Below are 27,419 nucleotides of genomic sequence, written 5' to 3'. Positions count from 1 at the left end.
CCGCGCCTCGCCGCGCCCTCCCGCGCCTCCATTCCGCCGCCCCTGCGGCCTGCCCCTCGTCCTTCACGCTCTGCCTTTCTCAGCTTTCCCCTTAATTTATCTTATTCGTCTTAATTTATCCTCAGCAGCGCTGTTAGTCCCGTCTCGTGCTGCAGCTCGCTGCCCGGCGTGGCGTTGCGCCGCCATCCTCGCCGTGACGGGCTTCCCCGCGGTGGCTGGGCCTCTCCACCCTCCGAAAAGCACCGCGCGCTCCTGCCGAGGATTGAAGCACGCAGCCTGACAGCAGCCCGTCTTGTAAAGGAAAAAAAACCCTCCCGGAGTTGCTTAAAGTGYACCCCGCCCTAAGTAAAAAACGCGATGTAGCTGCGTTTGGGGGGAAAACGGTAGCCGACAGTGCTGAAGCAAGATCGGACTGTCGCGCCGTCGTGGTGAGGTCCGCAGCCGTGGTTTTAGCCACCGCTCTCAGCCCTGTCTGTGCCAAAAGATGAGTCACCTTTTAGCTGTATTAGGGAGCTAAATTTATTGTGTCTGGATCCCCCAAAACACGAGTGCTCACAGCACCGATGGGAATCGTAGCAGCTCTGCCCGTATTGCGGTCAGGAGGCTTTTCACAGCTGCTCCCACGGGGACGTACGGCGGTCGCGGTCGCGTTGGCAAACTGCATAGTTCTCGGTAGGGTAAGGAATGTTCTTCTGTTGCTTAAAAATCCAACAAGCGGCAGTTAACATTCCTCCCTGGGTGAGTTAGACAGATACTGCCTCCATTATCTGCTCGCCGGGTTGTGACATCCTCCGTGTCCGCCGAGCGTGGGACTGCCAGGCGGCACGTCAGCCGGCGCGTGCCTTTGAGCTTGTGTGAGCACCGTGGAATGGATGCGGGATACGCACTTGACTTTGTTTTTCCTATCCAGGGGCTGGAAGACTCTCAGGAGCACTTTCTGCTCTTTCTTTCATATTGCTGTTAACTTAGTGTCTAAATCCAACAAGATCTGGGTTATGGTAGAGTTCTGAATTTTCTGTTGAAGTTGTTGGGGTTGTCCATGAACTACTCAGGGAGAAAGAGACCCTGACGCTACCTCATTCACTGCATGATTTTGAATTAACATCTATATATTCTCCTTTCTCTTTCACTTCCTTTTCCTCTTTTTTTTCTCCTTCTGCATGTCCGAATTTGACCCCTGTTCTGACACTAGATGACTCTTTCCTTGCTTTCTCTTTGTACTTCCAAAAAGCAGATAGCAGGATAATTAACTGCAGATATTATGGAATAACTATGATTTTATTCCAAAGCAATAGTTAAACTGACATAGCTGTAAGGATCAGCTATTTTGCAGCAGCAATATCCAGAAATTGCACTTATGTAAACAAAGCCAATGAAGCATGATTGAAATCATGGGGTGGAGCAATGTCAAAGCAAGGAGCAGGAAGGAGGTTTGAATATCTATGTGGTGGTCCAAGCGCTACCATGACTCAGTTCACATGTTTATCGTATCTGGTTTGTATAATACTCTCTTAGCACATCTTAGCGCCGAAGTGTCACAGTACTTTTTAGCAGTTTTCTAGCTCCATCAGTTCTCTCTTGGCTGCAGATAGAAAAGCCTGAAACAGCTATCTGCAGCTAACCCCTCAACAGCTTCTTCTAACAAGGGAGATTTGTAGCCAGTAAGTATTGTGAAATGCTGCTTTGGAGTTACTCATAAATTGTGAATGTTTGAACCAGGCCATCTCATAGCTGAGGTGACTCACTTCGTAAGATTTCTCCTGCAGGCCTGAGCTCCAAATGCAGTCGGAATAAGGCTCTGTTCTGTTTGCTTACCTTGAGGGGCTGTGGTATCCCGGACAAGAGAACAGACACATTACGCAGTTTTGTACCGTGTTACTGGCTTGCTTGATAGTTTTCTTAAAAGAAGCAAAGTATTTGGCAATTTATTTATTCTGTATGCAGTGCTTCAATAATCGATCTTTTTCTCGCAGTGTGCTTTTTACTCATTAATATAATAGATTTGAGAGCCAGAAGATATAATTAGATCTGTTATTCTGGTCTTTGTATTACATGGAATTTAGTGTCATCTAATTTAATGCATCTTCAAACACTGAGCAATTTTAAGAGTTACATTGTTGTTTAGCTGTTACAACACTGGAGTCCAAATGCTGGCCTTTGAACTTGCCAATCCACATTCTCTGTGTTAAGGACACAGTGGCACAGTGTGGTGTGTAAATTGCCAGGCTTTTGCAGGCTCGTTAGAAATTGTCCTCACAGACTGTTCTAGAGACTTTACCAACCCCTTCTCCCTACATACCTCGCTGCAATGGAAGTTGCCTCATGTCTGAGGGATGTGTAGAAGAGGAGGAAAGCTAGGTGCTGTCTGCAGGCTACCAGCTGAATCATTCTGGTCAGTAAAGATATCTTCTTAAAAAGCACTCAAAACTTGAGGAGATAAAGAATCCACACTTCCCTTCCTCTGAGCCCTTGTCGTGTTTATTTGCCTTGTGAGTGAACCAAAATGGATTATTTTTCAGATAATTTGTGTGCTTTCTGGTGAGGCTTGGTTATGGAATCAAGGGTGGCACCAGGCTGCATATCCCACACAGTCACATGTTGCGAGGGCCTGTAAGACTGTGCGAATGACTCCAGGCTGATTTATGTGTTTTCCATTATCCTCCTTTGTGGACGCAGCTGCCAAGTCTGCACAGTGCTATTCAGCTGGGAAGCTAATAAACTCATTGCCATCTTTTTCCATCAAGACGTTACAGACTACAATAAGCTTTCATAAATGAAAGAGGACTTTTTTGTCTGCCCGATTTGAAAGTATTTTCTAAGAACCAGGTTACATGATTTTTCCCTAAGTTGTTAAAGCACCAGGATCTGCTTATTTAACATTCTTGCATACTGATGTAGTGAATCTAGATACACACATTGCATTTGTATTTCCATCTTTGAATTTTTTATTTGATGTATTTTATGTATTTCTCTTAATCAGGCATGCTGAATTCTTTTTGGTTTATTCAGYTGCTGTTAGAACAAACTAGAGAAGCCATCTGAAGCTTGGGTATCACAAATAGGGGATGTGCTGTTTTCATAGACAGACTAAAACCACTTGGTTTTAGTGCTGATTCTTTTTTGCACACCTTTGTAATATTATCCAGAGTTGGTAAGATAAGCCTAGGTCTTTTCTTTATGCATTTCCAATATTCTAGCTACTTGCAAGACTCTCAGCAGTGTGCTTACTGTGCTTGGTTTTCATCGCTGTGCTCTTCTACCTGAAGGCTTCTACCACTGAAAGGCCATTCATTTGGATTTTGGAATCCTACTTATGAACCTATGGATTACCATTAAATTTAGATCACAGTTTCTGTCTAGAGACTGTGCAGATCCTAATTCAGTTTGCGCAAGCCATTCCAACAAGGTATTCTGTTCAGGGACACAGAGGTTATCAGTTTCTGTTAGGTTCACTGTTTGGATTGTATAAACAGGAGTTAGGTCAGCAACAGTAACTGTGCCGAATATATAGCAATGTACTAGAAGAACACATGGGGCTTTTTCAGTCGCACGCAAGCTATGTCCCTCCTCTTTACCGTTTCTGTTCTATCAAGTATGCGTGACAAATTATAGGTGAGAGAACAGTTAAGGCCGATGATAGTAAGACCAAAGTAGCTGATCTGTGCAATAATGCATGCGTCTTGGTGGTTTGACTATTAAAAAATATGCTATTTATGGTCTACACTGTTAATAATTCACAAGCTCCTGTTTGTTTTGAGTAGTATCTTTGAGATTGAGAAAGTTCAGCATGAGTTTGTGGAGAAAAATAGAAGGTGAAAGGAGAGAGCAGAATGGAAGAAAGGGGGAAGGAGATGAGGAAGAAGGAAGAAGAGAAGAGAGGAGAAAGGAAAAGAGGAGAGGGAAAAAGAAGAGAAAAGGAGTTGTGAAGAGAACGGTGAACAACAGGAAAGTTAGCCCTGGGCTGTTAGTCCCAAAATAGAATAGCAACCATTACTGCCAAAGTACACACTGGAAAACTCCGCACTGACTGACTGGTGATTCTAGGAGCCCAGGGAAGCAGTGAGAGCTTGAACCTCTTCTACTGCCAGAGATGGAGACCATGTGGGGAAAGGACCCCGTAAGCCCTGGGGTTTTGGATGGGCTTTTGTTAATTTGTGTAAACAGATAGAGGGAATGCACAGGTCTAGCAAGGTCCTTTGCTCTGAGAAGTGATGGGAAGAAGGAAATGCCATGACCAGATCTCCATCTTGAGAAGAGAGGAACAATCCCCCCAAAGTTTGTGCTAGAATGACAAGCAGTAGAGTAGATAGCAGCAGGTTAGGTGGAAACACTTCAGTTTGTCACCAATAGATTTCAGTACAAACACTGTTAATTTTTTATACCCACACACACACATAAAATATCTTTTACTAGTATTGTCCAATCATCTAGTCAGACCCAAGTCAATGTCTTCTCCTCTTCTTTACTATTCTGTGGTTTATACATATGTAGTAGGCATTTAAATATTAAATAATTACAGAAATAGAACTATATTCACAATTTATTTTTGTTTATAAGACATGGGAAAGTTTTAAGGTGAAAGTCTTAAAGATGTTATGAAAGTTTAGATTCTCTAGGAACAGGAGAATCAATGAATTGCTCTGTTCAAATTTTCTTGCTTATGTCAAGCTCTAGTAAAATCATAGGAAAGTTATGAAATACCCATTTCATGGTTTGGAAGACCTTTGTCTGAATTTTATGTTGTCTGAAATCTATTAGTTTATTGACAACAAAAAAATTGTGTAAGATGTATGTCTTCTTGAACTCTGACTTAAAATAAGCCTATGCTCAGGGTCATCCTTCAAATCAAATGTTTATCAGCACCAACTAGAAGAGACAGGGCCTGATCCCTACTGTTAAGTAGGAGTTTAGGATCTCTGAACTGGATTTTGAAAAGGTATTAAAAAGCCTGAAAAGCTTTTAAACAAAAGTCGTGTGCAATTTGGCTACAGACTCATCATTCTCCATTTTGGAGAGTAGAGAACTCAGGCGGTACCTGGTGGGTAGGAACCTTGGTGGTAATCTTCCTAAAGAAGAAAAAATGTAAAGCAGGATGGATTACTGACCTGTGCGAGAATGTACTAAAGGTTTGACTCTAATGAAAAGATATTTAAAAAACACTGGGAGCTGTGTGCTCAATGCTCATTGAATTACTTTGGGAATTGGGTGAATAAATTCCTTAAACTCTTTTGAAAAACTTTCTGCCTAAATAGTAGGTTAAAAGACTTCTCAAGAAGTGATTAAGTACCACTAAAGTATAGCAGAAAGTGAAGGTGGCCCAAGTGACCACCCCAAAAGTTAGAAAAAATTACTATGCAAAAAAAAACATTCCATCCCATCCCCACCCCTAGACCCACAACAAACAGTTAAGAGTGTATGGGGCCTTGTGTATGAAGCTATGTACTGCAAACATAAAAAAGAAAAATCTCTAAGCAATCTTTGCCTCTCTCCCTACACCCTTGTTATTGCGTATTCCTTCTAGTGAAATGCCACTGTGTGTGGCAGTTCCAGCTGTTATTTTATTTCATGTATGTGTTGTTATTTGCCTGGTGGCTCTGAGTAATATTGGCATGGTTCAGCTGTTTAGTATGGGACTTTTGGCCCTGAAGAGTTTGCAGTCTAAATAGACAAGACAAGCAATGGCTGGGAGGGGGAACGGGAGTATGAGGCCACTTTCCCAGGGTCATCATGGTACAGCCAGGAGTGTAATCTTCTGCCTCTGCCACAGGCACCTCATGCGCTAGACTAGACTGCCTCCCCCTGTTAGAATTCTGAGTTGTTGCTTCCTGTCCCATTTCCCACCATTGCTCTGTAGCTTATCCACCATTGCTTATTTTGAAAAATAGAATTGGTTTTCCACAGATGTCCTAAACAGATGGGAGTCTGATACRTAAGGGGTTAATCTGTAAAGGCCTGCTGCAAGAGTATGTCATGGAAAAGTTGCAGAGATGGAATATCAGAGATAAACTAGATTTATTTTTTCCCTGCATTCTTTTGGTCTCTTAGGGATTTTATCATTTTTGGATTACATCCTTGTGGTATAATAGATAGAGCAGATGGCCTGATGCACGTGGAGAATTCARTGTTTTTATGATGATTAGTTGCACAGGAATAAGGAGAGACGGAGGTTTGGGCTTATTCTTTTTAGGCTTGAAAACATTCCTTCTTTGTAAGCTGGCCATGGGTATTGCACCTTGTAAGGGAACTGCTTTTGGATACATCTGCGCTAAATTTACCCACTGAAGTTACAAGAGCCGTTATCTCAGATGGCTGAAGGTCATGCTGAGAGTTCTGAGCTTGAACTGTCCTAAACAATGATAGTAGGAAAGGGTCCTTGGTGGTACAGAGAAAGCAAGTCATCCTCACTGGAAAATGAGGTTGATTAAAAATCTGAGCTCTCTTGGAGACTGCGTTTCAGCATACTTCTGCTCTGATGAAACGTATCAGAAACCAGTGCAGCTTCCAGTCCAGCCTGTGTAATTCTTTGTGTGCTATTCATTTGCAGAGCCCTGCAAGGCCTTTCTTGGTCTGCGATACTTCCCCAGAGACGTACACATTATTTTCTTCTAGCCTGTTCCAGCTCATCCCTGTATGTTATCTGAATGGAAAGCTTTGCACTGGGATTATTTGCTAGAAGAACTTGTACCTGCCTTAATGCCACTTTACACCAGCCTTCAAGAAAATAGTTGGTTAAGCAAGCAGTCTATGTTTTTATTCTTGTGTCGTCATTTCCTTCCTTCTTTTTTTTATCGTGCAGGAGACCTCTCAGGATGTGTGAAGAGACTCAAATCTATTTGCTGAGAGCAGTTCATAAAGCGACATTGCCCAAGTCTATTCTGGAGAARTTACAGAGGTACCAGAAATAAATGGAAAAACTTCCTGACTGTGGAGTGCACTGTTACAATAAACAGAGCAATTGATAATCTGATTATCAGAGGCGAGAGAATTGGATGGTTATAGAACAGTGTCTATTTCTTTTCGGTTTGTTTATGAAAACAAATATCGTGGTAAATGGGAGTAAGAGCCAGGAACCTTTTTTTCTTTTTTTTTTCTTCCTCTCTTTTTTTGGCCTTTTCAGAGTGTCTAAAATAGAAGACATTAAGATTTGTCTTCTACGAGTGCAGTTAAGGTACTTTTTTCTAAAGTGCTTTGACAACCTGAGTAGGGATATACAAAAGGCAAAATCTTACCGTGTAAACGGTAAACAATACTGCAGCTCTAGTGCAGCATGTGAGATATATTAAGAAATGGGACTTCTCTGCTAGCAATATATTGCCTATTTTAACTTAGAGTGTTTTTGAGAGGTGAGATAACGTGAAGTAGAGCAGTAGTTCCTCCTTCAACTGATTGCTGGTAGATTGAGGCCCAAGAATCATATTAAACTGAAAAAGTGCTGTGAGCTCTGTGTGCGTATGCTCTTGATGAGCAAGAAATTTTAATGTTGACAGTGGTCTGTTGGTCCAAGAAGTTTTACTGGGGAGCTAGAAGACAAGGTACTATTCTGCAGGCCAGAGGACTTGTATTATATTCCTAGATATGCTGTGTGAGTAGGGCAAGTTGCTCAATTTTCTTATGGCTGTTTATATTACAAACTCATTGAGACAGAAATTCTCTCTCTCTCTCTCTGCATGATTTTACAAAATGGGACCTTCTCAACTGAAGTCTGAGCCTGCTATTGTAGTAAAAATGAGACTAGATTGAAGACTCAGTTGAATGGCAAGTTATAAACACTACTTATTAGTGGTATTTTCACATCCTAAATGGTGACTCTATCTGATAAGACAAACTACATAGCTCAGGAACAATTCCAGCAATACAGAAATTAGGCCAATCTTGAGTTCACTGTATCCCCACCCTGATATATGACAGCATAATCTCAAATATTACTAACATCTATTGCACAACTGTTTCACTCCCTTTAATTTAAAACCTTTCCACAACATACTAGTTCTATGTGCATCTCTTCAGCCTATGTTTTCTCTGAACTCAGCTGCCATTAACTTCAATGTGTTTGAAGGCATTCGGACTCCTTCCAGGAGGAGCATAATGTCTGGCAGGCTCAGGCACTCCGTCTGCAGTGTTTCCATGTGATTTGAAATGACAGTCTTTTCCACTCTACAATGAATAAATGTTACTGAGCTGTTTTATATTCCTTTGGTTTAAATTCCCTTGCTCTGCTCTGTAATTATAGCTGATTATTTGCAGTGGTGCAAGATGCCAAGTCTCTCATTAGAACCAGGGTTAAAAACTTTGCTTTGATTGATTTCATTAAAACCAGAGAGGATATGAGGTCTTGTGGCCAAAGCATGCGATGTAGAGTCAGAAGAACCATCTTTTCTTCCTAACTTTTCTACAGGTTTCTTAGGTGACTTTGGACAAGCCTTAAAACAAACTTAAATAAAACCAGCTCAGTTCTGGAATTTGCTTTGAGATAATGAGATACTAAGTCTTAGGAGAACTGCAAAATATTGTAACTGAATGCTGAATTATTTTGTGGGTCAGTTTCTTTTCTACCTTGTAGATATAGAAGCCTCCTACATCTAAGCAAAATGTATCTTGAGAGAATAGTGTAAATTAAGACGTGAAGTGGAAAGCCAGAGAAAATCACATGAGTAATATGCAGAGGGGAGATAGGGACAGTCCTTTTTGGCAATCATAATGTGCAATTTAACTGAATGTGGAAACAGTCCTCAGCACAAAATCCTGCCTGTGTTCGGTAGAGTTTGAACAGAGGTCTGATCCTGGCCTGCTTCCTGTTGAATATATAAAAAAGATGCTCAAAACTTCATTGTACATCTTTTCTGCCATCTCCTCCTTCCCCAAAGCAGCACAGGCTGGTAGCCCAGAAGCTGCTTGAGAGATGATGCCCCTTGGCCCCTTTCCCTTTGCTAGCACAGCTGCAGACTGCGGGCAGACATGGCTTCACTCTCGTTTGGCTGCTGAGAGCTATACTTCAGTGCTCTCCGTTTGTTTGTTTGTTTGTTTTGCAAACCTACTCCGCTTCCTTCACAAAGATGCCAGATTCCTAATTTGTTTTTCATCTTCAGAGAGCCAAGGTCTGAATTGTTCTGCTGATCAAACAACACTCAGCACTGCAGTGCTATCAAATGAGACAGAGCCACCTTGTGAGAACATCTATTTTGCTTTGATGTAGAGAAAGGTGATCTAACCAGCTGATGTTTTGGTCTGCAGAAAGCCCTGTCTGACAGATCTAAGATAGCCTTTGTTGGACTGCTTATTCTTCTGTCTTGCTTTTTGTTCCCTGCTCCTGATAAGTACTGCACAGTTAAAAATATTCCAGCCAGAGCCTGTTTAGGATGAGAAGCTAGGGCTGAGGGCCATAGGGCATGCAGGCGAGGCAGGGTAATGAGGAACCAGAAGCTGGCTCTGGAAGTTCAGGAGGTTCCTGCATCAGAGCTTGCTTAAACTTGGTGCAGAGTCACAGACCTTGCACTTTTCTGAGGCAGAGGCTGGACTCTTCCCAGCTCCTCAGCAGCATATAATGTCCTGAAATAAAGGGCCTGGGAGTATTTAATACACATACAACCCAGCAAAGCTGAATGCCTGCTCAGGTGGGAGCAAACTGCACTCTACAGAACAAAAGTGCTGCCTCTGCAAATGCAAAGGGGACTTGTATTCCCTTCTGCTGATGAGACTATGCATTAGCCTAAAACAGGGCTACGACTATAAAGTTGATGCGAGATCAGTGTCACATAACAATTCAGAATAAGGGCTATGTCTTGCCTGACACTGAATGTAACAGATCAACAAGATAGCAGGGAATGTTCTTTTCAGTCCCATATGCTTTTATATATTTATATAAAATAGCTTTTTTTTTTTTTTTTTTTTTTTTTTTTTTTTTTTTTTTTTTTTTTTTTTTGGTACTATCTGACCTGAGACACTGCAGCAGAAACCAACAGTAGCTTCTCTGAAGTCAGTAGTGTTATTTTTAGCTGGTACTGCTTATGCTGGACTGTGGTTTGGAGTCAGTGCACCTTGCAATGATTTYGTGAATCAGAGCAGACAGTCTGGCATTGTGTGGTTTAATTCTGAAAACTGCTTTGTTAATTATTTGATACTGTCACAACTTGTCACTGTCTTAATCCACCAGTGTTCTTGAATATCAAACAATTTCTGTGGGGCATTGGAATGATTCTCTTCCTTTTACAGGCCCTCCCAGCTGATGTCATCAGAATCCTATCAGTTACACAGATTTCACAAATCTCTGACTCAGTAGAGCTGTGAGGCAAATCCCTGTGTGCCCTAAATATGGGCATTTTTTGCATCAGATACTAACTAGGGTGCTATATGCCTAAATATAAAATTCCTTAAAACACATACTGTTCTCTGAGATTCCTTACAAAGAACTAAGAATAAAATCCTGGTCTCCTTAGTACTGGAAGGRAGCATGCTCCAGAAAAGGGTGTTTTCCATAACTGGCATACATGAGCATCTATCATTAGTATTCTCTACACAGACCAAAAAAAAAGTACAAATCTAGAAAAAAAATCTGTATTTCTGTTGCTATATAGAGATGTGTAGATTTTTATAGTGAGTAATCACACAAATATGGTGATTTATGCCAACCTAGGATATAGTCAGTAATAAACAACTGAATGTGTTTAGAGTATGAAGAATATTTTTTGCTTTTTGTGCATTTTTGCATTTTGGCGTTGGACTAGCAACATTTCCCCCTGCAAAGTGAGGTAAAAACAATTGTATAAAGGGTGTTCTTATCAAATCCAATTTATAGAAGAGCAAGTGCAAAATTAATTAAAGAAATTGAAAGGATAGAAAAAGACGGGAGAAAGCACATTATATGAAATAGCTGCATTCTGTAAAGCAGATCAATAAAATAAAGGAAGAACAGAAAAAGTCAGCAAATTGGGGAATTATAGACTGGAAGGGATGTATCTGACAGCTTCTGTGTGGACACAGAATAGGCTGCATTCCTACTCTGGCAAAGTTGGGAAAGCCCAGAATGCCTGTAGGTAAAGAGCATTTGCTTGCAGATCAGAGATGGGCCTGAGCATATCTGAAACTGAGCTTGAAAATATTTGGATGGTTTATATCCAGGCTTGTTGCTAAAAGGAGCATGGGCAGAGGGTTACAAAAGAGGAGAAACTGAGAGAAATGGAGATTCTTTGAAGCTGGAGGATGGACAAGATAATTTCTTAAGATCTCTTTTAGCCTTCATTTTTGATAGTTTGTTACTGGAAAGTTGTAAGTAAAAGAGTGCAGTGTAGCCTTTTATGTTACACTGAGAATGTTCATGTTTGCCTAGTATATAAACACTGAGCAGTGTAAAAAGATTTTAAAGTAAATATGATAAAATGAACTTGAATAAATAGTAGTGCAGAGACAGAGAGATATTAAGGCAAATGGAAACGATTCTGTATGACCAAATTTCTTTCTTGGGAAAGAAAACAACTTTGCGTTGTTTTTAGGAAATTCCCACTGACACATCTGCAGATCAGAGGGCAGAATTGCTCCAGGCAGGCAGATTCTCCTAAAGAACTTATAACGTCAAATCAAAACATGATAGAGAAAATAGAAGGAAAGACAAGTTAGCGGAACAGAAATTGCACAAGGTTAGACAAACAAGATTTTGTATAAAATCTGGTAGTGATTTGGGGAAGTTTATTATCAGACATGACCCTGATATCTTAGTGCAACTTTTTTTGCAGGAGGTCGTTGTTTGTTTTCACAGTGGCAAGAATGTCCCTCAGTGCAATCTGTTTGTGTCTTTGCAGTCTGAAAAGGGAAGCAGTGAGAAAAGGTGCCCTGAAGAACAAAGAACTGGGGTAAAATTTAAAAGCTGAAGGAAGCAGACATAAGCAGCAAAGATTCCAAGCAAAGGAGCGAAAGTCCATTAATAACCAGAGGTAAAAACAATGTTTAGAAAAACATTTTCTTCGTAAAAATGGGTTAACTGAGCTACTTTCTTACCATAAGTTTTATTGTTTCTTACAAACATTGTATTCTGCAAGGTATCTGTCTCTTTGCCTAGGAAATGTCAGTAATACCAGTTCTACAGATACRTACTAATATAATTTTAGGAAAAGCTAGCCATATTGAGCCTTTCAGTAATGTCATCTTCTTTAGTTCTGGCTCCCCCATCAGATCTCTCCTTTATCCAAATTTCTGTAATGTGGTATTTGAGCAGTGTCCAGATTTCTGCCTGTCATTTGACAGCTTAGCTAGATCTGTGTAAATGTGAGTGCTAGTCTACAGACAGTTTTCTATGCTTGTAAGTAAAACAGTCTGGGAAGTAGACATAATTATAACAATGCAGACTCCTAGTGCAAATAGAGCTGTAATCATATAAATGAACCTTCTGTCAGTACAGCTTATTCCTCTGAATGAAGAGAATAATCTCTAATAAGACAGGCACATTTATACTGTTTAACTGTTACACAGTAAAGGTTTTGTTTCATTGTATCAATTTTTGAACAGAGGTGGATACAGAAGCTACAAAACCCTGATTGTTGTAATTTACTTCCTACATTACTTTTTTCTCCACTGAAACGTCATGTCTGGTTCTGTGATCAGCCAGATGGGGTCACTTTAATCAATCTGACTGCTTTTAAGGAAAGGATCTGCTTTCTGCATTAATGTAATTGCACGTTATTTGTGAGAGTCCTTCCATCTCTTACTTCCTGAAGGTCTGGCACAGAGATTCAGTTTTGTAATTTGAGCACTAAAGAATGGCTGGATCTAATTAGGTGCTCCATTATTCTGGCAGCCTATGTAAAATGAAAAGTAAAAGCTCAGTTTTGCCATTAGTACTTAATAGGTAGCTGGTGCAAGCAGTATAGTGGGCAGTATGTGTACAGGTCTGACTTCAAGTTTGACTGGTATCTGTCAAGTTTGACTAGTACCTGTCAACTTATACTGTGTATAAATGTTTCTCAAAAGAAACTGAAGACATTTCTAGCTGTTACATTCATTATATCTCTCTTGAATTCATAAGTTATATAGATAAGGTGTAAATAGGTCTTGACAATAGCAATAGGTTCCCCATTAAAGCAAAGTAGGATTTTAGGGGAGCACCTTTTACCTTTTTGGTAGACATTGTTTTGATGACCATAAACAGGATAAATGAGTTTTACATGCTCAGAACTACAGATGGACTTACTGGCTGCAGAACAAATATAATTATGACTGAACATCCTGTCTCACAGCAGCTGTATGCTGCCTCTGCCGTTTTATGAATGGGCTGTTCACTGGAGTTTTGAATTGGAAGACTATTGTTAAATAAAGATACAGGAAAGAGGAAGTATTCTTGCAAGACCTGAACTTTAAGCCCATATTCAGACAKGAACAGGAGGTACATACAAGTTAAAAATATACTTTAAATATGCTATAAATTCTGCTCTTCATTCAGGCATCCTATGCTATAATAGTAATAACTCTGTGTACTCCCACAAACAGGAAATAATTACATTAAAGATTTAAGGCTCTCTATGGCTTTGACTACTGGTTATCATCATCATTGTTTTATAGATGAATACAGCAATTTAGACTAAAGATTAAGAGTTTAGTAGGTTTTGTAATTATCAAATTTTGTATGGGATAGTCTCTAGAAGAGTTTAAACATTATTCCAGGGCCCTGGTCCAACACTTCAACTTAAGAATTGTCCTTTTATCCATACTGAGGCTGCCTGCAGGAAGTTCACATGCAGAGTGCTACATTATATCGGTACTGGGTATTCAGAGTAGATCTCCCTTGCTGGTGCTAAGTAACTGGTCAAACTCATTGGCACTTACTGCAGGCTAAATGAAAAAAAGAAGAGTTATATAATGCCATGGAATATTAAAGGCTAGATTGTGATTCATTACTAAAGCAATTAGATTATGCTACAGTTCCACAGAATTCGTTAATCACTTGTCTTTTGTTGCATGCAGGCCATTTGGCTATGATCAGCATTTTGGTTCAAAGCTGTTAAAGGCACTCATTTATCATGGTTCTTATGCTTGTCAGGAGAGCTCCTAACGACAAAGGTGTTTATATTTTTTACTTCTGGCCAAAAGCCTTGTGTAGGGTGTGCTACTGTAGGAAGGAGCACTTGCTGTGAAACTCTCTTGCAGAGCTAGTAAACATCAGCAACATGCCTACAAGAAAGCCCCCCTTAGGCACAGCTGTAAGCATCAGCAATGCATATAGCTGACCAGGGCAACACAGATGGGGAAAGGACTGTGGCTCCTCTGTCTTCTTTCTTAATGTCAAGGTTCTGAAAGCCATGTTGATTCCTGGTCCTACTGCTGGATGGTGACAGGGAGGATGCAGCAGCAGCTATTCTGGGTGGTGGCCCCTCTGGCAGTAGCAATCATTTCCCCAGGTCTCCAGGTCTTTGCCTTCTCAGCCTTAACCTTTTACCGACAGCATGTGCACCTGCTTAGTCAGACAAACCTGATGCTAAGTGACATGCCCAGCRTCACTCGAGAAACAGCAAAGCGTCAGGTCCATCCTATTGGAGAACCAGTCCAGTGTTTTAATCACAAGGTTGTCCTTCCTCTCCTCTGATATATATAATATCAGGAAATTTTGAAAAAAATGAACGAGTCCATCAGTCTTACAGATGTTGAGAATACCAGCCCCTGCAAGAGGAGAGGACTCCCTCACTATGCTGCAACTTTATCAGAAAGAGAAATCAGTTTTCTTTCAGCTGAGTAGTGTTTGTTCTGCAACTCATATGACAGATTCAGTGCAAAATATTATGTCACAGCATTGTGTGATAACGCCCAGTCATGCACTGATGCATTAGCATGTGGCATAAACATCCTGTGTCACCATACTCAATTTACAATGCAATTAGAAGGCTGACAGCGATGTTTGTAGGCGTACTCAAAACRGTTTTCAGCCAGGGCACTTGGATATCAGTGCCAATGAAACAATGTCACTGCTCGGGAAGAAAGCATGTGCTGAAGCCTTTGCAGCAACCTCCAGTTTGCCTGGCATATTGTTGTGCCATTTGCCTTGGTTATGTAATACTGAAAACATCTAATGGTTTATGATTACTACTGCAATGCATGTTACAGGCTTCCTGCAATTACACCCACAATTACAATGAAGATATATCAGCCAACAGAGAGCCCTCTTTTTGCAGGATATAGCGTAGACCTATAAAAACTGGAGCTATTGCATGAATTCAGACTAAAAGGTCTCTGTCTCTTCTGGCCTGTTGTCAATGAAAGAGAGAAAGGAAAGAATAAGGAAGGAAATGGGATGGAGAAAGGAAATTTGCAGTCCTGGAATCTTTCCATGATTTTTTTTTTCCTGAGGAATTCAAAACTGCTGCTCAAACAGCTGAAGTCATTCATTGTGAAGAAACCTTGAAGGTACCCAGCACTCTCACACTGGCTTTTCTGCAAATTCCTTCCAATTCAACAACTACTTCTTGATCTGTCATTTTGCTGCATCCTATCACCCTATCACAACACAATGTCAGTGCATTATTTTCTAAGATGTTGACTCCAAAAACCAAAAAGTTTGCTGGTTTTGCCAAGTAATATGATAATACAAGGATAGATCTTCGTGATGTAGTACCTCCTTTCATATAGCAATAAATAGAAAATGGGTAAAGCTACTTTTTGATGCTATATTGTCCAAATTGGAAGTGATTAAACTCTACTAGTTAGTGTTTATCCTCACTTATACTGCTAAGTTCCAAGCCTGCATTCTTGTAGACACAGTTAACCTGTTCTCTGAGGATCTGATGAAGAGGGAGCCTTTTCTAACAGGAAAGGCATTGCACTGGGAGTAAGGAGACTAACATTGTACTCATGGCAGTGTTACTGACATGCTGTATGAGCAAGGAATTAGTCATCTCAGCTTTTGTTGCTTCTATATGCCCTTTCATCTTTTGCCTCTTTTATCTTTTAAGGTTGCAGGGGGAAGGATTTATTTTTAATCTGCGTTTGTACAGCACCTAGCCTCGCGTAAAGGGATCCTGATCTCGGTGGGACTGCCTATAAGCTACTGCAATGCAAACAACACATTGTACAATAAAGAGCTGTGTTTCTCAACTTTGTTATAAGAGTGATAAACTGCCACGTGGAAGCTGGGGAGACAGAAGCTTACTTATGCCCAACTTATGTCTGTGAATCTTCTAATGTTTAAACTGCAATTGAATCTTTTCAATGCTAATGCGATAAAGCTCTCTACTCCACAAAACAGCTCAATCAGTACCCTTTCAGTCTATATTTGAAGCTTGTACAGGCACGATTATGTTAGAAAAGGGTGTGGTTTTTTTCACTTAAATCTGTGCCAATGAAAGTTCTGATAGAAGTAAAGCCGTACTACTGTAAAAGTGCACAGGACTGTGTAATATTTTTGCTTTCCAGAGTAGGAATAAATTTTTATACCGATATAATTATTTCTGTACATGAGAGGAGAAGATGAATGTCCACTTTAATTCTGTCAGCTTAATACAGCAAAGTATTTTAAGATTTATACCATTACAGAATTGACAGAGAGGAAGCTCATRTGCTTCATGGGTGTAACAGAAGAAAGCACTTGAGACTTCATCTTCTTTCCTTTCTGACTGAGCAAGGAAGTATTTTTCCCTCTTGCCTTCTCTCTCTCTCTCCTTTCTTCTGGAGCTGGCTTTTCCTGTCATACTACATAGTCTGGAGAGAGTTTAGCATTTTTCCCTGCCCCTTGCAGCTCTGGAATGTTTTCCTATTTCTCAGTCTCTGTTGTAATTAGAAACAAGGCAGAGGCGGTGCCTTTGTTTCACTGTTGCTTTTAAGTCACAGGATGATATTTAGAAAATTAGCGGACCTGCAGTACTCCACAATTACCCTCACAATACAAAAAAAAAAAAAAGTATATTTGCAAATTAGATTAATGAGCGTCCTGCTCCTTAAAGGGTCAGGGCCAGGTTTAAGGCAACAATAGCTACTGGTGGCAAGCACTTTGATTCTGCAATATTCACGTAGTCCACGTGGCTAAATAATTAAAAGAAAAAAGAAAAAGGACTGGACCTGTGTTTGAATACTAGCTAAGAGTATAACAGGAAAATGTGAGTGTAAACTGTGCTCATAAGAGCACTGTGGCTTTGAGGTCTTTCACACTGCCAAGTGAGCTGTTGCTTTAAGATTTAAGAATAATTAGATGCCCAGTGTTCACAGAAGCAGGAAACAGCCCTCACTATGTCTAACAGATCTTTTCTAGTATCTTTCTCTCTTAATGACTTTATCTATACAAAAGAAAAGATTGTGGAAAATGATACCATAGGCCTGCACTTTGCTTCCTAGAGTCCACTAAAGTAGGTTTAAARGACATTACTGGTAGACAACAAATAGGCAGTTTCTTACTATTTTAGATTGAGGTCTTGACATTGTTCCTGGTCAGGTCATAATTTGCCATGGGTTAAAGCATTGCACAAACAGTGACAAGTACAGCAATGCTTTAAAAGACAGTAGCAATAAGAGAATCTCTGGTTGCTTAGCAAATATCTGTAAATTTAGCAAATATCCATTTGTCATCTACCATCCAGGGAAAGAATCACCCTCAATTCTAATTAATTTTAATTGAGTTAAAAATTACCTTCCTATTTTTCTCTTCTCAATATTTCTCTTTATGGATTTTCAAACAGTAATATTGTTACTTCAGTGTCCTAGAGGTAATCTACAGTAAGCTTCACTCTCATTTTTCAGCTCCATTTAACAGTGCCTCTACAACGCTGCATCTGAGGACTCCATACTGTTCAGCATTATCTGGAAATCCAGCAAACTAATGTGTGTTGTATCCGGAGAGTAGTGTAATACATCATCAGTTCAAGCTGCTTGATATGTATTTCAAATAAGCTTTTTTTTCTTTTTTTTTTTAATTTATTTTAGAAGAGCTCATGTGGGTTAAGCAGCAGTAGAAATTAAATAGGGCAGCATAAGCTAGTAGCATGACTCACTGAAAGGAAATAAAGCAGCAGTTGGTAAAAATTGTTCAGTAACAGAGTCTTTATATTCATAAACTGCAAGCTAATGTCAGGCTTACCCCTCCCCCCCCCMAAAAAAGATGTTTAAAACGCAGAAAACTAAATCCCAGTCTGAAGATCCTCTGAGTTCTTAAAGACTCACCTTTCCACCAGGCACTTCTTTCCTGCTTCTCCTTACAGCCCCTCTTGTACAACTGATTGTTTAAGAAGAGGGAGGAGGAAAAGAGGGTTCTTTGGTGAATGGGGTGATCCAGTGGCATTTTTACATGCTGCACAAATATCTGTCTGTGTTTAAAGTAAATTAAAATAATAGTACAAATAGACCAACTGTGAATTTATGTAGATCTTGGCTAAACCATTGACTTATATCTGTGTAAGTAAATAATATGTATCAGATACCAATCATTTTATCATTACTGAATTGAGCAGGAGTGTCGTGTGAATGCTATATGGTCAATACAGCTTAGACCCTGAGCGCTGTATAAGGACAGACATGGTTTAGTGATGTGCAGATGTTACTGAATCCAAATTCTGGCTCTGAAATTATATGATTATAATCTCAACTCAGTTGATCTAAATGAGGAATAATTACACTGAAGTTAGTGGAAATTACACAGGTTTTCATATAGAGTGAGGGGAAAAAATATCAAGCCCAGTATTTGATTGTGTCCTTGAGCAAATCAGGAATAACTTTAATTTCACTGTTCATCTGAGTAATGGGCATTTGTCTGAGACCTCTTGAGTAGGTTTGTTTGGGTGAGAGTAGCCTTTGGCGCAGCCTTACTTCATTTAGTTCACCTTAGTGCTGCAGGCTTGTTACAGTCTGATCACGAGGCACTAGAAAGCTCARTGTAGAAATGTACTCAAGCAACTATAATATGATGTTACTAAAAATCGTTCATTCTGAAGTAAGGATGAGGCATTGCCCAGCAGAGGCATGGCTCCTAGTGGATTCAGTGTGCAGAGCACGCACTGCAGAATGCAGAGCAGCTGAAGGCTGTAAGCAAGCTGGAAGGGGAATGTGTGGCATCCAGCTACGTAGTCTAGCTGTGGGCAGAGGTTGAAATAGCCCTATTAACTCCTAATTACAGGAACAACATTGTCCAAGAGCTAGTTGTAGAACTACTACCACTCCAGTAGCAGCTGGGAAACCAAGACTGCTTTCCCTGTGGTGCTATCTGTGTAAGCAGTTTAAATGTCTCAAGCCACAGACACAGTCAAAACAAAGAGAACAAGTGCCTTCGGTCATGACCGTATGGTAGCCACCCAAAACTTTAGCTAGAGGCAACTGTCCCAAGCTGGAGTAAGACACAAGCAATATGAAATACCTATATAGATTAATAACATAAAAATAATTAATGCCAAAACAACCAAGAGAAGGAGATAGAGTTTACGTTATTTATAGTAGCAACCCCTATGAGGAGTTAATGAGGAGTTAATCTGCACCTTTGCAGTAGTACAGCTGGTATCTTTACAATAGTCTTGATCTGCTTTAAAGGAAAAAAACAATGCATAATTCTTTTAGAGTAATTAGGAGGTAAAGCATGATCACTTTGTCTGAAAGACAGAATCTAATGAGAATACCTTACAGTGAAAGGGCACAGAGTGCTAATGAATGTCCTGCAGCTCCTACTGCCTTTTTGTCTCTCCTGGTCTGATCCAAATGATAATGAACTAAATGATACTTCAGACCTCCAGCTTTCTTTCTATGAACAAAAGTCCTGCCCCTTTCTATGAGATCATCCAGAGAAGAAACCAGAAAATATCCATCAGTACTGAAGTCACAAGGTCTATCTGGTATTCCTTTCCTGTAAAATCGCCCCTTGTTTTGACTCCAGTTGTATGATAAACTAGGAAACAGAATTTCAGGGAGAGGAAGAAATAACCCTGAATTATCCTCTGAGGCACTGTGATAGTCTAGGCAGACCTGATTAGTCATCCAGAACTAAAATATTATTTTTGATACTTAAGTAACATAATCTCTGCAAATAACTGTAGTATCTGGGAAGGGCATTGCATGATAGGGAAAGAAGAAGCAGATACACAGAATGATCTCATTCCTCTGAAGTTTTTAGAACATAAATATACACACTGGGAATCACTGTAAGAAGCAATCTTTAATTGAATTTTGACAAAGAGCTTATGTTTTATACCTCTAAAGCAAAATGGTAGGCACTAAGTTAATATATCTATATCCATTTACAGTTCATGGCATAAACATCAGTTTCAGAAAATACTCTGCTCCCTTAATTTCCTTTAGAATATTTGGGCTCTTACTCTAATGTCTTGAGAATATAGCACTTCTTAGTATCAGACAAAGCATCATGGACTAAACTCCTGGTGTTTTGCATCCCGATTTCCAGAAATCCAGATTTTTAGTACAATAGGAATTATTTGCCTTCAAACTGCAGCATTTATAAGTAGACTGTGTGAAATAATTTGCTACAGCTTTAATTATGCACCCTAAAACTGTGCTGCCCCTGTACTGAATATGCTTTCTGGGATAAAAAGTTCCAATGTGAATATTTTATGTAGACTCTCTTAACTTCTCTAAAGCATAATCCATCACTATGTGATTAGCATTAATTTAGTTAGTTCATTTACTTGCTCTGTTCAGATTTAACAGATCCTAGTTCAGTCAGGGAGAAAGTGGGAGGCAGGGAATGATACAGCAAATACCTGATCTAAAATTTAAGAAGTTTTCTTCTTTTGAAAACTGGCCAGCACATTTCAGACAAACTAATAAGGTAAATAGCATAGAAAGAATATGAAACTCCCACAGTTTATCAGACAAAAACAAAAAGAATTATTTTCCTTTCCTCTGGGTAAGTCAAACTGGGATTTCAGTGGCCTCTAATGCCCCCTAATGGACAAATATATTGGAGCAGTGTCCTCATAAGAAATACATTATGCACAGGGGGTAAAAGAATCAAATGTCAAAATGGAGAGGGAGCTCTAGCGTTGTCAGATAGGCTGTATAGCTTTCACTGGGAGCCTGCCAGCTCTTAGATTGAAATCCATGTTTGAGGGATTTGTAGCTTAAACATACTAAGTCACCTCTTACCAAAAACTTGGCAGATATGTTCCTTCCTCCCTTCCTTCCTCATTTAATCCAAGTTTGTTTGTTTAGCTTCACTTAAGAACAGTATGAAAGTATTTTTGCCATGGGTTGTGGATTTGGACATCTCCTCCAGTACAATACCCTATTTATCAGGAGTTCATACCAAATGTATGTCTTACAGAAGAATGCTTCTGAAAGTGATAGCAGGTTTCTGGACCAAAACAAAGAAACAGAAATTAAAAAGTATCACTTAGCATTTTTGAGCTTTTGATGGAATATTTGATGAATGCTGGTGAAAAATAGAGAATGAGATGTGAGGGAAGAAGAGGAAAAAATAGAAATATGAAACAGAGACTGTAGTGAGTATGGTTAAAAAATGGAAAAGTTRATAGGTAAATAATTGTAGTTGAAAATACAAAATAGAAGAAAGGAAAAGATAAAGATGTGGAGAAAAATATCATATTCCCTGGCAATAAGCGAAGAAGTGTTGCCTCCAGAAAAGTAAGTTCAGACGTAGTAAAAGAGAGAAGACACTCACATTTCTCACTCAATGAGAAAATTGCAGGTGATATCTGGAAATCAGMTGAATCTTAATGCATAAAAGATATCAGAAAGAAACGAAATGCCTTCTGCTTAAGGGCGTCTAGATTTTTATCAAAAGACTTGCTTTGTTAAGTGATGCTATATAACTGCATAGGATTAACACCTTTACTCTAGAGTGAAAGACAAAGCTGGTGAATCAAGAACTAATGTGGATTTTACTACAGATCTGGGCAGGTCATTTTCTGTGTGTGCCTCATTTTTTTCATCTGACTCTCCATCTTCTTGCTTAGGCAAAAAGCAGAAGTACCAGAATACCTCAAAGGAAGTGATTCAAGTGTCATTTTTTGGCTTGACTAGAATCATCAATGTCTAGAAATGTCATGAGAGGGGCTGCTTGCACCCATATGTGAATTTCCAACTCGTAATTCCTTCTGTTGGCTTGACTCTTTCAGTTTTAGTAGTTCTAAACCTATTCTGAGAAGGACTAGGGGGCATAGCGGGGACTTTCCTGTTATGTGTGGCTCCCACCACTGTTGCCACTGCTGACACCAGAAATGGGAAATTTTAGTGAGAAAAAAAAATGGAATTCACTTCAAAGCCTAACAAGAAAATAGGGGTTATTTTGTGGACGTGGTGCTTTAGGCTGTAATCTTTTATTTGAGTTTACAAATAAGCTTAAAGAAATGGATTAAGAAGCTCATGCTAAGTGTCTTAAAAAAACACACCAAAATAACCAAAAAGCACCAAACTTTCAAGAGATGCTAAAGAAATGGTACTACAACTCAGAATTTATGTGGAGCTTGGGAACTTGGAATGATTCCTCTTCAAATAATACCTAATGACTGGTTATAAATTGTCACATCTAATTGTTGGAGGACAGTTTCTAACACCAACATGAATATTAGGGATACTGTGKTTTCTTCCAAACATTCTTAATTCCAGATGTTAACTTTCATTAGAATGCAGAAACAGAGACCATCACAYTTTTTGTCTCTTGATAAGATGTCCTGTTGACTAGGATAAGATGACCTGTATGACCTATCTAAGCTAAGACAACTTTCAGTCGTGCTATTTGGAATTTTAGTAACTCTTCAAATGTCAGTGTCACCTTCCCTGCAGTGTTAAAATTACTTTGCTGCTTTTTGTACTGCTCTGTCCATACTTCTGTGAGTATTCTTTTTCTAGGATAATAGGTCATTTTTGCTAGGATAGTGGATCGTAAAGCATTTTGTACTAAGGCTAGTAAGAAGGGGAAACAATTAAAAGGAAGCAGAGAACATAGGGAAAGGTAAATCTTGACTAAATAGTGGTTGGGATTTTCCAAAACGTTCAGGGGAAATGCTAAGAAATTTTCCAATATCACCTTTCAAACTCTAAAGCTCCCCCCTCGCCTGAAATCAGGGAAGGCTATAGAAAGTTATGATTTCTTTTAAGGAACAGATTTGCTTTGGAGGTCCAGGAAAGAAAGAAACTGAAAAAAGCACTTTTTGTTTTGTTTAGTAAATTTTGAGGGGATGAAATATCCTATCTTTTTCTTACTAAAGTCCAGACTTCCCAAGACACTTTTCTCTCAGCTAATCTTATCACCCCTGATTTCTTTCTGTCTTTGTGAAACTTGTTTTTCATAAGCATATCAGTAAGCTTTTCCTGCCCCCAAAATGAATGACTACTGTTTAGATTTTGGCAGAATGTAGAGATTCCTCTGAAGATTGTGGCTTTACTGCCGTAAGTGGATGTTATTCTTGCCTGATTGCTTGGGGATATGTAGAGGTCAAATATATAAACAGTTCAAAAAGGAGATTTGACAAATTTGTGGAAAAAAAGGCCCAGCAAAATTAGCTCTGCCTCCAGCAATCCCTGAACTACTGTCTGTTGGGATTTTGAAGAGGTATGTCAGGGAAGGATTGCTCGACATGTACTTTTGTTATTTGTACACATTTTATGTAAGCATAGCTTCAGGCATGGTGGGAAGAATGGATAATTTGTCTGGTCTGATTAGCTACTTTGTATTCTAACCTGAAGTATCCCTGAAAGATGATTCACACTTTACATTCATGAAAATTCTCATAACTGCTGAATACTGATAGCTGTCACTTGGGACACTTAGGATTGGTTTTAATGGTGCTGTATGAACAGTTACCGAAATGAAAGTGGAAATGGCAAGATGGCTACCTGAATCTCTTGTGCCTTTTTGATTTGACATTACAAATGAATGTAGAAAAGCCTCCCAGTTGATTTTTTTTAAAAAAAAGTTAGTTTAAATGTAAAACTTGATCCCGACTTTTGTAAAATCTCTGAGCTATTTCCTGCTACTTCTGCCTGGGTGCAGGCTATAGACAACATGGTGTATTACTAGCTCTGGCAATTCTCAAAAGCAGTCTCATCTGCAGTTTATCCTTATTATCTGACAGAGGAGAAATCATGTGCATGCCCTGTAATCAGCAAGCTGAGCCAAGTTAGTTTAAGCCACTGAGGAAGGTGAGGATGAGCTAAAGCTGGTTGATTTTGCCTGCAGGTGGATTAGGGAGTGTTCATGCAATCTCTCCCAATGGCAAGTGTTGGTTAAGGATGAGCAGTGAAATGATCCCAACTTCAGCTGACAGAGTTGGAAGGGAACATACATCTGTTGCTTGAGTAATGCCTCACTGCATAAGGTTTTACACTGGTTTCAAGGGTGATGTTTCAAACCGTAAGGGAGTCCCCTCCCAGACAAGTCCACGCTGGCTGCAGTGTTACCGTTTCCGGCTGTTTGTCACTGCCCTTCTGCCGAGYGCTACTGCTACCACTCCTCTGCCAGCAGCAGGGACTGCTGAGGAGTCACCCAGTATAAGCACCGATGAGCTCTAGCCCTTGCAGGATGTTTTCTCTTAAGTTGATAAACAAATTCTAGATAAAATCTTTACTCCATTGAATCCARTTGATGTTTTGTGTTCGTTTTTTTTTTTTTTTTCTTTTAGACTCTTCATGACAAATCCATTTCTGTCAGTCCAAAGAGCTGCTGGGCATATCGTACAGTGAACCTGTCTGTGCTTTGTGATCTCAGGAAACTTAGTATTAGCCATTTTCAGATACCCAGCATACCTATACATGGGATAAAAGTCAGTATGAGCTGGGAATCTTTGAGAACAGACCCCTAACCTTATCCTATTTTTCAGAGTTTGCAGTAACCATTTACCTATGCAACAAGACTGTTGGAAAGAATAATGAATGTTTATGAAATGATACCATGATACACACTGCTCTTTCGATATTGTTGTTACTGGCCAAGACTTTCTCTGTGCTCAAACATACAAAATATAATTAGAAAGGTTCCATTGACCAGCTTGATTCTCCATCCAAGACAGTTAAGATTTCAGTAATTAAGCAAATACATGTATCATATATGTTTGTTGTGGATATAAATATATATAAAACCAATCCATTAGAAGCCTTGTCTGGAATGTAATACAACATTTATTTTTAAAATCTTTTTGAAACATAATCATGCTGAGCATTATAATGCACTCTAATGCAAAGGAATCAATAGCCTTTACACCACAGCTAGTTTATTGTACACAGCAAATGAATAATACAAAATTCAGTGCACTTAACAGCCTAATATTAGACTTCATAATTTGTATAAATCAGAATGCTTTTTGCATTTCCTGAACGATAGAACCACAAAGTGTACAGACAGAAAACTACTGTTTATTCTTCAGCCAATTAATCTTTTTCCTTAAATAAAATATTTGCAATTGAATTTCATCTTTGTATAAAGATGAAATATTAGACATAAAGTTGAACTCCTGAAAACTCTTGAAATATTATACATAAACTAAGTTGCTGAATTTATTACTAGTATGCAAAGTGATTGTTCATATTGTAAATCTGAATTACAGGAATTACACTGTTCATTATTTACAGATAAAGTTACCTCAGAATACATTTGATATTGCTACTGCTGCTGATAATTAGTATGTATTATGATAATACTAGTAGTCTCTAGGTTAAATCGAGGCCCCTTCTGGGCAGAATAAAAGTCCCATATACGTACTAGTTTAAGTGGTAGGCAGACAAGGTTGGAAAAAGGTGCAGGATGACTCCTGTAACTGCACATTTTACCACAGTGCCTTATTTTAGGCTCAGCTGTGTTTTTATTACACACTAACCTGTTTTTCCTGGTGTTATTACTGTAAGTTATTTACATCACATATACTGACTCAGGAATTTTTAAGAAATATCTTCACACAATTTGAACATTAATTTTGCATAGCCTACTTTACTGTTTTTCAAATGTTTTGAATTTTTCTTCCATATTTGGATAAAAGGAAAATGGATCTGTCCTTGCTTCAGCAGCTGAATTGTCCATATTCTATTCTTTTTCAGCAGTCTAATGTGCAGTATCAGAGAGTTTTTATTTTCAGTGGTTTAGAGTAAACACAGTGTTTTTCCAGACTGAAATGATGGAAATGAAAGCAGGACTGGTTCAGCTGATTTCAAACCTGGTTTATTTTACTTTAAATACTGAATCGTCATATATCTGAAAAAAATGTACAAATTAAATCCAAGCGGTGAATGTTACAATGTAATGTTAGCTATGTTACGTAGATTAAGACAACTCTGCTTAATTAATAGCACTTTTTAATTCATCCTACTAATTTGTATTACCATTTCAAAAATCTGTGTAGGATAGCACTTGTTGCATGTTTGATTGAAAAAGTAGGATTAAACAGAAATTGAAAATAGCTTGTCATACAATACACTATTTTGACATGCATAACTTTATGATATGTCAGAATATATTAACTGTGCCTTAGTGAGGAGCCTGATTAAATTTCATCTATTCTGATAGGGATTTGGCAACATCAAATGCTAAGTATAAACTTTGGAAGTAAAGAGAAGTAATGCATACTTCATCAGAGCGATTCTGTCTTCGATGAGAGGGGGAATTAGATTCCTTCCCCATTTGCTTTTCTCCTGTGGGATTTACAGATTTGCAGATTACAGCAGGATGGATGTGTATTTGCATTTGAAATGCTATCTTAAAAAATGCTTTATGATAATCCATCTGAACACTGCATTAATTATGCTTCAGACAAASACAAAAGCAGTTTCTGGACATGGACTGAGGAAATCTGGACTTGGAGGCAAAAAAAGTGAAGTCCATTTTATTCTCCGGTTCTTCACGATGCATTTGTCAATTCTAAATCCTGCAATCACAGGATCTATGGAAGAAAAACTCAAAGACAAAATAGAGCAATTTTGTCTTCATTTACAGAATTTTTACTTGAACTACCATGAAAAGTCATTATTTTGTGGTTCTTTCTATGCAGAAGGAAAACAAATTAACATTCCTACGAAGGAAACTGGAAGTGGATGTTTGTTTGTCTTGTTATCCGCATATCCTACTTTTCCGAGTCACATAAGCAGTTGGCTGGGTACCGTGCAACTGGTTTGGAAAGAGTTTGTGTGCCGCATTATGCGTTTCTACTTACTGCTGGAGTTCTGTAGCGAGGTCTTCAGATGTAACAAAAGCTGTTAAACCCAAATAAGCTAATTTATTAAAGAGTAAGTTTATTTTTTAATTCTTTGAAAGATTAGCAGCTGTATGTTTCAGTCTGCATATAGCATCCGGACTGTAGATGATCTCTGTCAAGCACTGTGGCGTTGAAATGGCACTGTTTTTAAAACAAGTAGGCAAACACCGGCCAACCATCTCATCTCTTTGCCAAGCGAAGGTGTAAGTCATCTGAGACGCCGTTGAAGTTTGGGACCGAAAGCATCCCTCAAGCCATCAGAGGGGAAAGACGCCTTCGCAACGCGCGCTCGCGGCGCAGAGCGGCGGAGCCGCGCCC

The 27,419-nt window shown here is 39.2% G+C and overlaps 2 protein-coding genes across 2 annotated transcripts in view; one reads left to right on the top strand and one right to left on the bottom strand.

Moving 5' to 3' along the window:
* The window catches only part of WSB1 (WD repeat and SOCS box containing 1), a 31,212-nt gene extending 9,132 nt beyond the window's left edge, over window positions 1–22,080 (bottom strand). Inside the window, exons 1-3 of the mRNA XM_085310763.1 lie at window positions 22,005–22,080; window positions 19,571–19,635; window positions 18,124–18,175 (exon numbers count right to left, since the gene is read on the bottom strand). Coding sequence (XP_085166889.1) covers window positions 18,124–18,175; window positions 19,571–19,635; window positions 22,005–22,080 — 193 coding nt within the window. The remainder of the gene's footprint in view (window positions 1–18,123; window positions 18,176–19,570; window positions 19,636–22,004) is intronic.
* Window positions 22,081–24,542: 2,462 nt separating this feature from the next.
* NF1 (neurofibromin 1) overlaps window positions 24,543–27,419 on the top strand; it is a 112,827-nt gene continuing 109,950 nt past the window's right edge. Inside the window, exon 1 of the mRNA XM_085310722.1 lies at window positions 24,543–24,594. Coding sequence (XP_085166848.1) covers window positions 24,550–24,594 — 45 coding nt within the window. The 5' untranslated portion in view covers window positions 24,543–24,549. The remainder of the gene's footprint in view (window positions 24,595–27,419) is intronic.

The sequence above is a fragment of the Rhea americana genome, unplaced genomic scaffold (assembly GCF_003343005.1).
Source record: "Rhea americana isolate MKP2758 unplaced genomic scaffold, rheAme1 scaffold_325, whole genome shotgun sequence".
NCBI classification, from domain to species: Eukaryota; Metazoa; Chordata; class Aves; order Rheiformes; family Rheidae; genus Rhea; species Rhea americana.
The sequence above is the reverse complement of the archived record's forward strand: the minus strand, read 5'-3'. Positions and strand labels throughout refer to the sequence as shown.